The following is a 12,424-nucleotide window of genomic DNA, read 5'->3' as shown; positions in this document are numbered from 1 at the left end:
TGCGCTTTGATCTGAGAGTCTCCTTCCAAATCGCATTACTAGGGCACAAGCTGATTCCAAACGTGAATAGAAATGCTCCAAAATGACGCTGAATGGAAATTCTTCTTTTTTGTTCTTTCCTCGGACGATCTCAAATTATCCCGCCCAACTGCGCTTTCCTTACCTGAGTGCTGGGTTGGGTCAGTAATTGTGGCTGTGCCCAACAGTCCCAGAAGCTCGGCCAACTCGAGCATATGTTCACTGCTGGCAACCCTATTTCGCTGTTCCGTCGCCACTGTCTTTCGTGCCCTGCCACGCCCGGACCTTGTGCTAGCGTCCTGCAAGTCCAGTAATCGTCTGAAGGAGCCCGACGAGGAGCGAGGAATGAAATAAAGGTCGCGCTAGTGCTACCAGACCCCTGAAAAGGAAGAAGCATAATTCACCTGCTGGTCCACGCCTAAGGGTGCTAAGGCTTTCACTGTAAATTCAGCGGTGACAGCGCTCTTCAGTGTAATTGTGGCTTACTTTTATTCCTCACTAAGCCTGCTGATTGGCCCACCACACCGAAATGACGGCAATGGACAGACCAACACAACACCCCCTGCTTGTTCGAATGTTTAACGCGAGCGAAACGAAGGGATCGCATTCATGTCGCATGATGCATTCAGCTACGTAGGGCGTCGAAGTTGTAAACCAAGCCACGGCGCTTTTCTAGGCAATCTTGCTCTTTACAGGTTACGAACCGGCAGTGTACCCATTAAATACTTGGCAGATACTCCCGGGACAGGAATCTGAGCGCCCCTTGTGCTTCGTTCTTTCCAACCCCAGAGTTGAACATCGCACGTCGTATTTTGTTTGGCGCTAGTGCCACACAACAAATCTTACCGGCTCAGGTGGGAAAGAGCACGCCGGAAAGGGGGGCCATAGCTCGCTCCCATCCACTTTTTGTGAACTCGCGCCCCAAATGAGCGGCCGCGAAACAAAATGAAAATGTTGCCAAGACGGAAAAGATGGCAGAGAGCCAAGACTAAGCGTTGGTAGGCTGATCCCGAGGCAGTCCTGTCTGTCTTTTGCAGGGAGGCTTGGTCGCTTACGGCGTTTTTTCCCTTTCTCTGTCTCCCTTTTGTGACTTCCTGATTTAAGTTTACTGTTCGCTCTTGCCTGTGTCGGCATCGTATGCCATCGTTGTTTCTTTCCCATCTTTCTCCATTTCGCCATCGTCGTTTGTTGCCTCGTCTTCCGGATATAAAACAAACACACCCCACCCCATAGCAAAACCCCCTTGTGTCACAGTTTCTTTTTCGTCTTTCCAATCCAACTTCACAACCAGTTTGGCCATACATTCCGAAACACATCCAACACATCAACATATCGACGTCACACGTCCATATTTGATACATTGCATATTTCATCAACAGCAAACATCGTGCAGCACATCAGCACAACACAGATACAATGAAGTTCAGTATCGTTACCGCCGCAGTATCCCTGTCGGCGCCCATCGTCCACGCAGTGGCTGTGCCCGCGGTGCCTGCTCTCGACAACACGTCACCTGCACTCGCCGTGCGCTTCCATTCTTCTGCGTCTTCATCCTCTAACGATGCAAAGCGCGACATTGGCGACGCATTCGACGAGAAGCTGTTCCGGCGCAAGGGCGGCGGCGGCGGCGGCGGCCGTGGTGGTGGCGGCGGCGGCTCTTCTGGTGGTGGTTCTTCGTCGGGCGGTGGCTCTTCATCGGGCGGTGGCTCTTCATCAGGCGGTGGTTCTTCGTCTGGTGGTGGCTCGTCGTCTGGCGGTGGCTCGTCTGGTGGCAGGTAAGCTTTTATGCGAGGTTCCCCTCTTATGTGTCCATCTACTAAACATTTTCTTTACTTTCTCCAACCACAGAGGTGGCTCATCTGGTGGCTCCGGCAGCTCCGGCAGCTCCGGCAGCACCGGCAAGGGTGCCGGCTCTACGTCGTCTAACACCGGCGGCCGCACTACAACCGGCAGTGGTGTCGCCCCGGCCTATGGCGGTGGCCAGTACTACGGCGGTGGCGCCGCTGTGCCCTACCGCTCCGGCCAGCGCTCGCCCTCGGGTGTCGCTCCTTTCGCCGTTGGCGCGTTTGCTGGCGTTGGCCTGGCCGGCCTTGCCTTCTGGCCCGGTCTTTGGTACCACCCTATCTACTACTACCCCTACAGCCACCCCTACACATACTACAACGAGTCGTCCGCCAAGAACGAGACCCGCAACGTTGGCTGCGGCTGCGATCAGACGGTCGAGTGCGCCTGCGACGATAACACCAACGCCACCTACATGAACGACCTCATCGGCAACGGCTCGACTGCCGCTCTCGCCGCAAACCAGGTGAGCGTCGCTGACGTCAATGGCACCAGCACCATACTCATCAACGGCACCCTGGAAAACGGCACCACGGCCGGCGGCGGCACCGACAGCCCGAACGCAGGCAGCGGCATGCAGACTCTGCTGCAGCACGCAGGCTACTGGCCGGCCGTTGTCACAGTTGTCGCCATTGTGTTTGCCCTGTAAGAGGGGCATTGAGGAGTGGATGGTGATCGGTGATGACAAAACGATTTAGATTTGGCTTTCGGTCCGGCGTCTTGGAATACCCCGTTTCGGGGAGGTTTTACCCCCTTTACCCCCCCTTTTCTCTCGTACATTTTCGTGTACATTTTTAATGCTCATTGGCCCCAGATGGGACCTTTCACGAGGACCATTTGGTGGGTGCACGCGTGCTGGGCTTGGGCAGCTTTTTGTTTCTATATCTTTCATGATTCCCACGTTTACTGTAGCAATAACAAAGTCATGACTACTCATTCATCATTAATGACAGTATGACAAGAACTCGCTCGACATACAGACCGACTTAACCGGTCACTTCTTTCGTCTCCTTCCGCCTCTGTTCTACCCACGAGCCCAACTGCCGCCATATGGCCTCCTTCTCGGCAGGCAGTAGTGATGCCGCGAGCCCGCTCGTGCTTGAGGCAACAAACACGCGCGCGCCCTTCCATTCGGGGTCAACGCGAACGCTGGACTCATCGACGTATTTTGCACTCTCCTCGTCGCCGAGAATCTCCTCGTTGGCGGTTCGCTCTTGTCGGCCGCCCCCATCGCCATCGCCGCCAGACACTCCCATGTTTTCGCTCTCATCCTGCCATCCGTACTTGAACGCCGGCTTCGGTCGTCCCTGCCGCGCTCGCACACGTACCACACTGTCCCAGATCCCCTTGCCCACAAAGCACATCACCTCTGGCCGCCACCGCCGCGCCTTTGCTTCCAGAATCGCCACTCCGGCGTCCAGCTCGGCCGGCTTCAGCTCAGCCCCGTTCCGCGACGGCCGCGCCACGATGTTCGTCAGCCCCAGCCGGAACCGCGCCGGCAGCGTCCGGTCCTCCTGCGCCGTGCACCATTCCGGCAGGACCCCGCTGCTGTACATGAGCTTCCAGAAGCGATTGGAGGGGTGTGCATATGCATGGCCGGACCGCGCGGTCTCGATGCCCGGGTTGAGGCCGACGAAGAGTACCAACAAATTGGGTGCGATGGCGTCCGGCAGTAACGGGAGGTGCGCATAGGTGGTGGGCGGGGCGTATTTGCTAGGTTTCGCCGGCCGAGAGCGGCGCGACTGTTTTGTCGGCGACGGACTGGGTGAGGATGCTGCAGAATGGGCTGACGCCCCCGCAAATCTGGGGACAGCACCGAGGGTTGTTCCGTCTGCCTCACCGGCATCCTCCAGCTTGCGCTTCATTGCGGTTTGCAATGGAGACTTGGCGGGCGAGCCCGGGGTCGAGCGGGCCGCTGGCGTTGTGATGCTTCGGCTGCGCAGACTCCGTGCCGAAGACGGACTCGCGGCATCGTCTTCGTTCCCCGTGTATGCAAAGTTGGCGAGACGGCCGCCAAACGACGGCAGCGGCGTTGCGTCGTCGGCCATTGTCAATGAGTCAATCATGCACAAAGACAAGGAAGACCTATATAAATGACTGAAAAACACCGAGTACCGACTAGTCAGGTTCAATTATATATGAATTTCATAGGCGACTCGTGTCGGTTAGATGAACTATCACGATACGCAGTCGCCAAGTCATACTCAAGCAGTCTGGCAGCATAACAGGACTTTGGAAGGCAGCAAATGGGTTAGGTGTTCTGAATTTTACGTGCTGGCCAGCTTTGGTTTAGTGCGACCAAGCATAACGGTCCTTACCCCTGAGGCCAGGTATTCTGTACAGACTGTCGCAAAGAATAGGAAACCTTCCTTTTTCAATTTTTTGTGAAGATGGAATGGTACGGCCGTATTCGTATTCTAAATATTGATATCCCTACCACAAACACACCGTATAGCTGGGCTGATGTCCGTTCTTGTACCATAGGATCAGATCCGGAAACTTTGTCGGACACCAAGCAATGAACGGCTAAAAAAATGTAGCCTACAGAGTATGTCAGCATCTACGACAAAATATATCGGACCCGTCAATCTGGTAACCAGTGCGTGCTAGACTCCTCCGCACCCGCAAACTCTTCTTGAAAAGCAATATGGACGGCTTGTTACGAGCTCACTTGTGATCTGGCATAATGAACAGTGACCAAGATCACGTTGATGTCCACTCCAGAACTCAGCTGACGCAAGGCTGAGCTTATTGCGCACGCCATGTCCAATTGTTGTTTGGCCAAGACATGTGTGAGATCCAGGAACTCTAGGCGTTTTGCTCATTTGATAGGAAACCAGGAAAGGCTGCTCTTTTGCCCAGTTGCCATGTCCGTATGTCGTGGCATTTGTGTTGTTGTGCTTCGTCTCTCTTTCAAGCTCTTTACTTTGCCTCTGAACTCGTATTATCGGACAGAGACTCCATTCTACTCCCATTCTAGACCTCGTCTTGTACATCGGTGGGGCTGTGCTTCGTTTGTTCACGAGAGCAACTGTTTTCGCTGCTCTCCTACCGATGTCCTACCGAAGCCGCAACTGTCTTTGCCCACAACTACAAAGTGCGGCCTGAAAGTGAGCCAAAAGACGGCAAAATTGGCCACGGCGTTGTCAGCCGCACCTGCGTTGCCGGGGCTTGAATGGGCGTTATTGCTGTGGCCCACTAGTCCAGCCGCCCTAGCAAGGAACAAGACCCTGGCGAATGGGACGTGGCGCGGCTGCCACAAGGCCCATTTGCATTTCCAGTCAGACATCCATCACACCTTCCTTGCGCTGTTGCCCCGCCGCCGTTCCTGCCCTATTCTGTCCTCTTTCTGCCCCTCTCTGACCCGTATTCGCCCAGAGCTTGCCTGTGCCTTGTTTCAACCCACACTGACGTGTGGTTGCCCCTCCACTGAGTACGTCGTTCTGAGTACGAAATACTATCGACTCCTTCTCCTCTTCTTCCTCCAAACGCAAGCCCAGCTCAATTGCACGCCTAGCGTCTATATTTGGCATCACTCTGTTCCTTCTGCGGTTTGTTTTTCGGGTGATGATGTGAGACCTTGTATGTTGTAATACGGAGTAGGATGCCTGGCCTGGCTCCTTCCGTGGCGCCCGTTCTTGCCTCATCCGTGTCCCGTAATTACTTTATTTCGTACACCGCACCTTCTATTTAGTTTACTTTATTCCCCCCTTTTCTTCATCTAACGCTATTCTCTCTCCAGCTTCTTATTTTCAGTTTTTCATTTTCTCCAAACTACATTCACCTCATCCTCTTCTTCAAGCTCTGCTCCCCGTGCTACGAAACTTCTGCTCCAAAGGTACTCTACTCCCTAACCACTCAATTGGGCACGGGCTGAAGCTAACCATCTTGTCAGTCCAGTTTCTCACATCCTCTCGACTAAGTCTCCCACCTCTACTACCTTTCCTCTCTTCTCGCACATCCACAATGGCGTCTGTCGACGTAGCCGAGCTCCGGCAAAAGTACACGGCCGCCGGCCAGGGCCAGGTGTTTACCTTTTACGACAGCCTGTCCGCCGCCGAGCAGGCCGACCTCGTGAAGCAGCTTGCCCTCTTCGACCCCACCCGCATCAACGAGCTCGCCAAGGAGGCTCTACACCCCACGCCCCCGGCCGACAGCGGCCCCGCCGTCCTGGAACCCCTCCCCGAATCCGCCACCGCCAGTATCCTCGACTCTGATGCGAGTGCCATTGCCGGTTGGTACAAGGCAGGCCTGGAGCTGATCAGCCAGAACAAGGTCGGTGTGGTGCTCATGGCCGGCGGCCAGGGCACGCGTCTGGGCAGCTCGGCGCCCAAGGGCTGCTACGACATTGGCCTGCCGTCGTCCAAGTCGCTGTTCCAGATCCAGGCTGAGCGCATCCTCAAGATCCAGCAGCTGGCGGGCGCCAACGCCGTGGTCCCTTGGTACATTATGACGAGCGGACCGACGCGGGGCCCGACCGAGGCCTTCTTCGTCGAGAACAAGTACTTTGGTCTCGACAAGGCCAACGTCCTCTTCTTCGAACAGGGCGTGCTGCCCTGCATCTCCAACGAGGGCAAGATTTTGCTCGAGGCCAAGGGCAAGGTCGCCGTGGCGCCCGACGGCAACGGCGGCCTGTACCAGGCCATGGTCGGCGCGGGCATTCTGGCCGACCTCAAGGCGCGCGGCATCGAGCATGTGCACGCCTACTGCGTGGACAACTGCCTGGTGCGCGTGGCCGACCCGGTCTTTTTGGGTTTCGCGGCCAGCAAGGACGTCGACATTGCGACCAAGGTTGTGCGCAAGCGCAACGCCACCGAGTCGGTCGGTCTGATTCTGCAGAAGAACGGCCGCCCGGACGTGGTTGAGTACAGCGAGATTGACTCTGCGACGGCCGAGGCGCAGGACCCGCACCAGCCTGGTGTGCTCAAGTTCCGCGCCGCCAACATTGTCAACCACTACTACAGCCTGCGCTTCCTCGAGACGATCCCGCAGTGGGCGCGCGACCTGCCGCACCACGTGGCGCGCAAGAAGATCCCCCACGCCGATTTGACGTCGGGCGAGACGGTCAAGCCGTCGACGCCCAACGGCATCAAGCTGGAGCAGTTTGTCTTTGACGTGTTCCCACGCGTGCCGCTGGCCAAGTTTGCGTGTCTCGAAGTGCGCCGCGAGGACGACTTTTCGCCTCTCAAAAACGCCCGCGGCACTGCCAACGACAACCCGGACACCAGCAAGCGTGACATTCTGCTTCAGGGTCGGCGGTGGCTGGAGGCGGCCGGCGCGCTCGTGACCGTCAGCGACGACGCGCGGAGTGATGTGGTGCCGGCTGAGACGGGTATCGAGGTGCCGCCGCTGGTCAGCTACGGCGGCGAGGGCCTGGAGGCCTTCAAGGGCAAGTCCATTGTGGCGCCGGCTCTTCTGGAAGGTTAATTTTGATTTAGAGAAATGGCAACGTAAAAACAAATATGAATGGAATATGGAGGGACGGAAGGATGGCTACACAGCGCAGCGCGACTCACGCAAATTTATATTATGAAGCGTCTTGGGTTTGGATTACGTTAATATAAGAAGCAAGATAAAAAACATATAGCAACAAAAGAGCAAAGAGGGGCACTGGCCCTTGTATTTTGTAATGGAACGCGGAACGCAATGGAACGCAGAGATGCAGGTCGTATCACTCAAACAACCGAAATCCAACGCCGTGGGAAGATCAGGAAGACATGCAACGTCAAGGTCTATGACGACGCCCAGCGTTCTGCCCTCCCCCGCCGCCCCTCCGTATGCCGGTCCCTACTTTGAGCTGTTGAGATAGCTCAGGTACGAGTTCCAGCCAATCGACACCAGGTTCACAAAGAGCACACGGTGCTCCAACGGCACCAGCGAGAAGTTGACCATCTGCGCCGCCGGCCACAGCATGTAGTTGGCCGTCAGCGCGTTCTTGTAGTTCTTTTCGAGCTTCTCCTGCGGCGAGCCGCCCTCGAGGACGGCCATGCTGCTCAAAAAGACACCGATAAACACGGGCGCAAAGACGCCCTGGTCCGCCGCCACCCGCGCCAGCATCGTCTTGCGCGGCGTGCTCAGCACCACATGCCGCTGCAGGATGCCGTACCAGGTGGCTGCGGCAGGGCCAAAGACGGCACCGCCGTACAGGGCCATGCGGCCGGTACGCATTGAGTCGTGGCCCGTGGGTCCGCGGCGCTCGACGAGCTGCTGGGCGGTGATGTCGCCGACGGCAAAGAGGACGGCCGTGGTGACGCTCTGGGTGAGCAAGGGCCGGGCGGCGAGGCGGGCTTTGTACCTGGGCGCGGGTCAGTAGAGGGAGGGCGTGCAGTTGAGTGGCTGATAGGAAGGGAACGTGACATACCAGGCCAACATCGCGACTGCGTGCTGCGAGGACTTTGAAAGAGCGGCTGTCGGCTTGCAAAGAGCCTGAGGCAAAGCGGATGTTGTTATTCAGAGGCCAATTGGCTGGGGATTGGAGGAAGCAAAACGCTGCGTGAGGTCAGGTCAAGTGAGAGTGTCGGCGAGAACTGTTGTCTACAAAGACTGGCGGAGTGTGAAGAGAATGTGACAAACAGGAGAAAGACTAGAGAGATTGGGTAGTTTTTGATGTCGGAGTTGCTTTCTCTTGTTCTTGTTTCTTCCTCTCAACTTTTTTTCTTTCCTCACTGCCCGTATTGGTCTGGGTCAATATGCTTGTCTCGCTTCGTGCTGATTGTCCCTTCCTTTAGTTGTGGGGTCGGTGGCAGGCGTGGCGGCGGTGCGGAGTCGGTGGCGTGCAGCGCTGGGATGGCACTCTGGTAATTACTTGCTGGATTTTGCTCGACAAGGTCGCACGGCTTAGATGGCCTCGATGAATCCAGTCGGTTCGTTGAAATGATACTCTTTCCCTACATATAGTCTTTGATGGCTACAGGTTCCTTCCCTTTGCATCGAGCTTACTTCGCCCCTGTTTCTCCACTGCGTCGCGCTGGTCAATTGCCCAAAATGGAAGCCACGGCCAGTCCCTCATGACGAGTCTAGGGCTCTTTCCGCCGTCCTCAATTAACGACGCCAGCGAACTATATTCAAAGGACATCCGTCATTTCAAATGAGCATTATGAAGGACGTTCTTCTAGCGCGGCTCGTTTCTCTGAGGGTTCTGTTTCTCCTGGAACTAGCATTTGTACGACACGGTCGGTGTGAACGAGTTGGTATGTGATAGATGCACGCTGTGAAGAAAGCGGTGAGGCACTGTTTTTGGGTCGAGTTTGAATTACAGTGATCGCTGTCCGTTTTTTTTTTTTTTTTTTATTAGAAAGAAAAAAAAAAAAAAAACACGCGTGGGGGTTGCATCAGCTGGACAGAAAACGACACTATGGGGAGGACAAAACTTGACCGCGCGGACGTCACAATGAGCTACGAGAGTAAATCTGGGATATCCGTTAATGGCAATATCGAGAGAACAGTTCTAGAAGGAAGGCAAATACGTTCGTACCAGGACTGAAAGGCGGGTAAAACTTAACGGGCACTTTTACGTCCATTTCCCGATTCGGAAACTCCGATTCTATTGACAGATAGCGCAAACGACATCACCGATATTGAGTACACAGAGCCAAGTAAAAACGAAAAAAGAAAGAAAGAGGAAGAGACGAACTCGTGGTTTATTCGGCCTACTTCTTCTTTGCATTTTCTTTCACTCTCATTTGCGATTATGTCTATGCCTTGACGCATAGTATCTATCGACGTCGCGCACGCCGCTTTGTTTTGTCCTTTCGAGAAATGCTTTGTTTCCTCAACAAAGGCTGGACAAACACGACCAAACGACAAAGCAAAATCGGCAGTGTCCTGGGCGCCCCTGGCTTAAGACTCAAAGAAAACACCTTTAGTCAACAATGGCCTTTCTCTCGCGCTCGCTGTTGGGACTTCTGAAGCCTTGCCATACCCGGCGATGGCAAGTCCGTGGCGTTGGTAAATGGGGGCAGAGAGTCGATATAAAGAAGGAAGAAGATGTAAATTTAAAGAAAAAGTGAACACGATATTTAATTTCACTTTAGTATAAACCGGAGTTTTTTGATTTGTTTTAGCAAACAGACCGCCCTTAAGCATCACAGCATTTATAGCATCATTCGCCATGTATCGACAGACAACCATGCCACGACTACTACGCCAGGAGCCAACTGGGGCGCCCACAACTGTCAGACGAAGCTTGAGAATCAAGAGGAAATGGGACGAAGGGATCGAAAACGAGGAGCAACATGGTGTTGCTTGTAGTACGACACTGGCAACGAACAAGAGGCAGAAAACAGGAAAACGAGGCACGCCAGCGAGACGGCAAAGAAATGGGAAGACAAAGGGAAAGCGGATTTCGCAAAAGCCGAGGACGTCTACAGTTGTTGGAACTTCCGACCATGAACCGGAAGGCAGCTACGGACTCCCAGCGTCTTCTATCCATCCCGATGTCGACGACGGCCCTTCCCCCTCAACGCAGCAACAGGTACCGCCAATGACTGATGCCCATGTCCGCAGTCTGCTCCCGGGCAGCATGTTTGGCTTGGCAGACGACCTGTTCCAGCGCGGTCTATGGAGCGTCGCCCGCGAACAGACCCTGCGCAGCAAGGAATTTGTCGCATCGCCCGAATTTGAGCGCTTCCAGCTCGAGCAGATGCGCATGTTCCAGGCGGACGTGCCGCCCAACACCCTGGCGCCCTTTGACGCCGAGCTGCGCTTGTGGGAGGTGCTGCAGCACCGTTTTCGTTGTGGCCTGGACGACCTGTTTCGGTACGGGCTGCGGCCGCACCTCCCAAGCCAACGAGGGGGCGATGGAGGCAATGCCGGGTTCGTTGACTATTGCGCCAAGCTGACGGCCATCCTGGTCCACCCGCTGTGGACGCCCGACATTGCACACGTCCGCTGGCTGCTGCAGCGGATTGTACAGGAACGCGTGCCGGGACATGCGCGGCCACTGGTGCCGCCGTACTCGTACGACAAACGGCCGTTTGCAGACACGGCGCGGCAGTGGGGATTTGACGCGAGCATGCGGATGGCGTTGGCCGGCGAGCCAGAGACCGAAACGGCGTCAAGCGACGACAACAGCTTCCTTCGTCGGCTTGCCATTGCGTCCCGTGAGGCAGCACACGCCGCCGCAGAGGCCGAGGCGGAGCTGGCATGGTTCTTTTTCTCTGTCAGCGCGCCGCGCGATCTGTGGTTCCTTGACCGGCATCTGTGTCCCCAGAACGAGCCAGGCAGTGGTGACGACGGAGGTGGTGGTGACAGTAAGGACGTTGATATGAACGTTGATGTGGACGGCGAAGAGGAAGATATGGAGACCGAAGAAAACCCCTTTGGACTTACAGTCTGCGACAGCATCCTGCAGGGCCACTTTGGCCAACTCGCGGACGTTTACGAAGACGAGGCCACGGTGCGCCAGGATGGCCGGCGGCGGGAAGACAATCTAGTGCACCGGACAGGTGGGCGGCATACTCGACGCTCTCCAGGTGGTGGCAACGACGCTGGCGCCGACGACCTCCGCGACGACCAAGTATTCTTCGATCTGCGCCTCCAAGACCTCGACCGACTGCTGCGGCTGCTGGCTACCGCTGAGTTTCTCCGTCGCACCGGCTTTGTCACGCCCGAATGCTACTATGGCGGCTATGTCAAAGCGCACCACATCCATGGCTATGGAGAAGATGGGCAAGACAAGGAGAAGGTGCCGCGCTTGACCTGCCGACAGTGTACACAAAAATACCACCAAGGTGGGGGAGGCGATGCAGCTGACGAGAGCGACGAAGAGCCCCAACACCACCACAATCATGATCTTGATCACGATCACGAGCATGACCACGAAAACGACGCCCTCGGCCACGATGACCATGGCCACCACCTCCACCAGCAGTTTGTCCGCGACGTCGAGCCACATCGCGCCCTGGAGTGGCTGCTCCAGAAAAAGTGCGAGTGGCTTCTGGCCGGTTGCCGTGAGCGCCTGATCCGGGCGTCGCTTGCCGAGACAGAGGCCTTCGACAGTGCTGCGACGGGAGGAAACCGTGCCCTTCTCCCCGACATTCCGCCCTTTGATCCGCCGCCGCTGGCCCTGCTGGACCGCGTGTTTACGCACTCGTCGCAGCTGGCCGTTCTGGAGCGGGCGCAAGACGTGCCACACGCTTCTGTACTCTGGTGTCTACGGCAGAATTAGATAGAAGCGGAGGGGGTTTACTAAGATGGAAGTAGAAGTATTGATAGGGTGCCACTCGAAGAGAAGCAGTGAACAGATAGATTGTGGACATCTGAGACGGAACGATGGCCACGGGAAAGGTTGAAATAAACTGGTTCCAAGGTAACAACCATATTGAAATTTTGAATATCTTGAGGTAGAGGAGTATAGCAATGAAAGCTAAGTGAAAAGATTTGTAGTTTGAGCTGAAATATGACAAGCAGAGTCGCGTTATATATTTACACGGCTGGATCGTCATGAAAGTGAAGATACAATGTGCGAAGCTTTAGACTCTGCACGTTTCGTTATTCTTTTTTGACTGCATCTGCGACTCTGGCATCACGGCCATTCCATGTCTGCGATATCCTCTTACTTTTC

General features: G+C 55.6%; 5 protein-coding genes across 5 annotated transcripts; 3 read left to right on the top strand and 2 right to left on the bottom strand.

Annotated features, from left to right (window-relative positions):
- Positions 1–1,434: 1,434 nt before the first annotated feature.
- SPBR_07532 (uncharacterized protein) lies at positions 1,435–2,509 on the top strand (the record flags this gene model as incomplete). Its single annotated transcript, XM_040765786.1, has 2 exons — positions 1,435–1,793; positions 1,867–2,509. The coding sequence occupies 2 exons, from the start codon at positions 1,435–1,437 to the stop codon at positions 2,507–2,509; spliced, it is 1,002 nt and encodes a 333-aa protein (XP_040617489.1).
- A 337-nt stretch (positions 2,510–2,846) lies between these two features.
- SPBR_07543 (TDG/mug DNA glycosylase family protein) lies at positions 2,847–3,908 on the bottom strand (the record flags this gene model as incomplete). Its single annotated transcript, XM_040765797.1, has 1 exon — positions 2,847–3,908. The coding sequence occupies one exon, from the start codon at positions 3,906–3,908 to the stop codon at positions 2,847–2,849; it is 1,062 nt and encodes a 353-aa protein (XP_040617488.1).
- A 1,918-nt stretch (positions 3,909–5,826) lies between these two features.
- On the top strand, positions 5,827–7,287 carry SPBR_07206 (UDP-N-acetylglucosamine pyrophosphorylase; the record flags this gene model as incomplete). Its single annotated transcript, XM_040765460.1, has 1 exon — positions 5,827–7,287. One exon carries the CDS (start codon positions 5,827–5,829, stop codon positions 7,285–7,287), a length of 1,461 nt encoding a protein of 486 aa, XP_040617487.1.
- A 360-nt stretch (positions 7,288–7,647) lies between these two features.
- On the bottom strand, positions 7,648–8,232 carry SPBR_07893 (protein Mpv17; the record flags this gene model as incomplete). The annotated part of the gene is made up of 2 exons (XM_040766147.1): positions 7,648–8,155; positions 8,222–8,232. The coding sequence occupies 2 exons, from the start codon at positions 8,230–8,232 to the stop codon at positions 7,648–7,650; spliced, it is 519 nt and encodes a 172-aa protein (XP_040617486.1).
- Positions 8,233–10,342: 2,110 nt separating this feature from the next.
- SPBR_07043 (uncharacterized protein) lies at positions 10,343–12,028 on the top strand (the record flags this gene model as incomplete). Its single annotated transcript, XM_040765298.1, has 1 exon — positions 10,343–12,028. The coding sequence occupies one exon, from the start codon at positions 10,343–10,345 to the stop codon at positions 12,026–12,028; it is 1,686 nt and encodes a 561-aa protein (XP_040617485.1).
- Between the last annotated feature and the right edge of the window lie 396 nt (positions 12,029–12,424).

This window comes from Sporothrix brasiliensis (genome assembly GCF_000820605.1).
Source record: "Sporothrix brasiliensis 5110 chromosome Unknown Cont20, whole genome shotgun sequence".
NCBI classification, from domain to species: Eukaryota; Fungi; Ascomycota; class Sordariomycetes; order Ophiostomatales; family Ophiostomataceae; genus Sporothrix; species Sporothrix brasiliensis.
The sequence above is the reverse complement of the archived record's forward strand: the minus strand, read 5'-3'. Positions and strand labels throughout refer to the sequence as shown.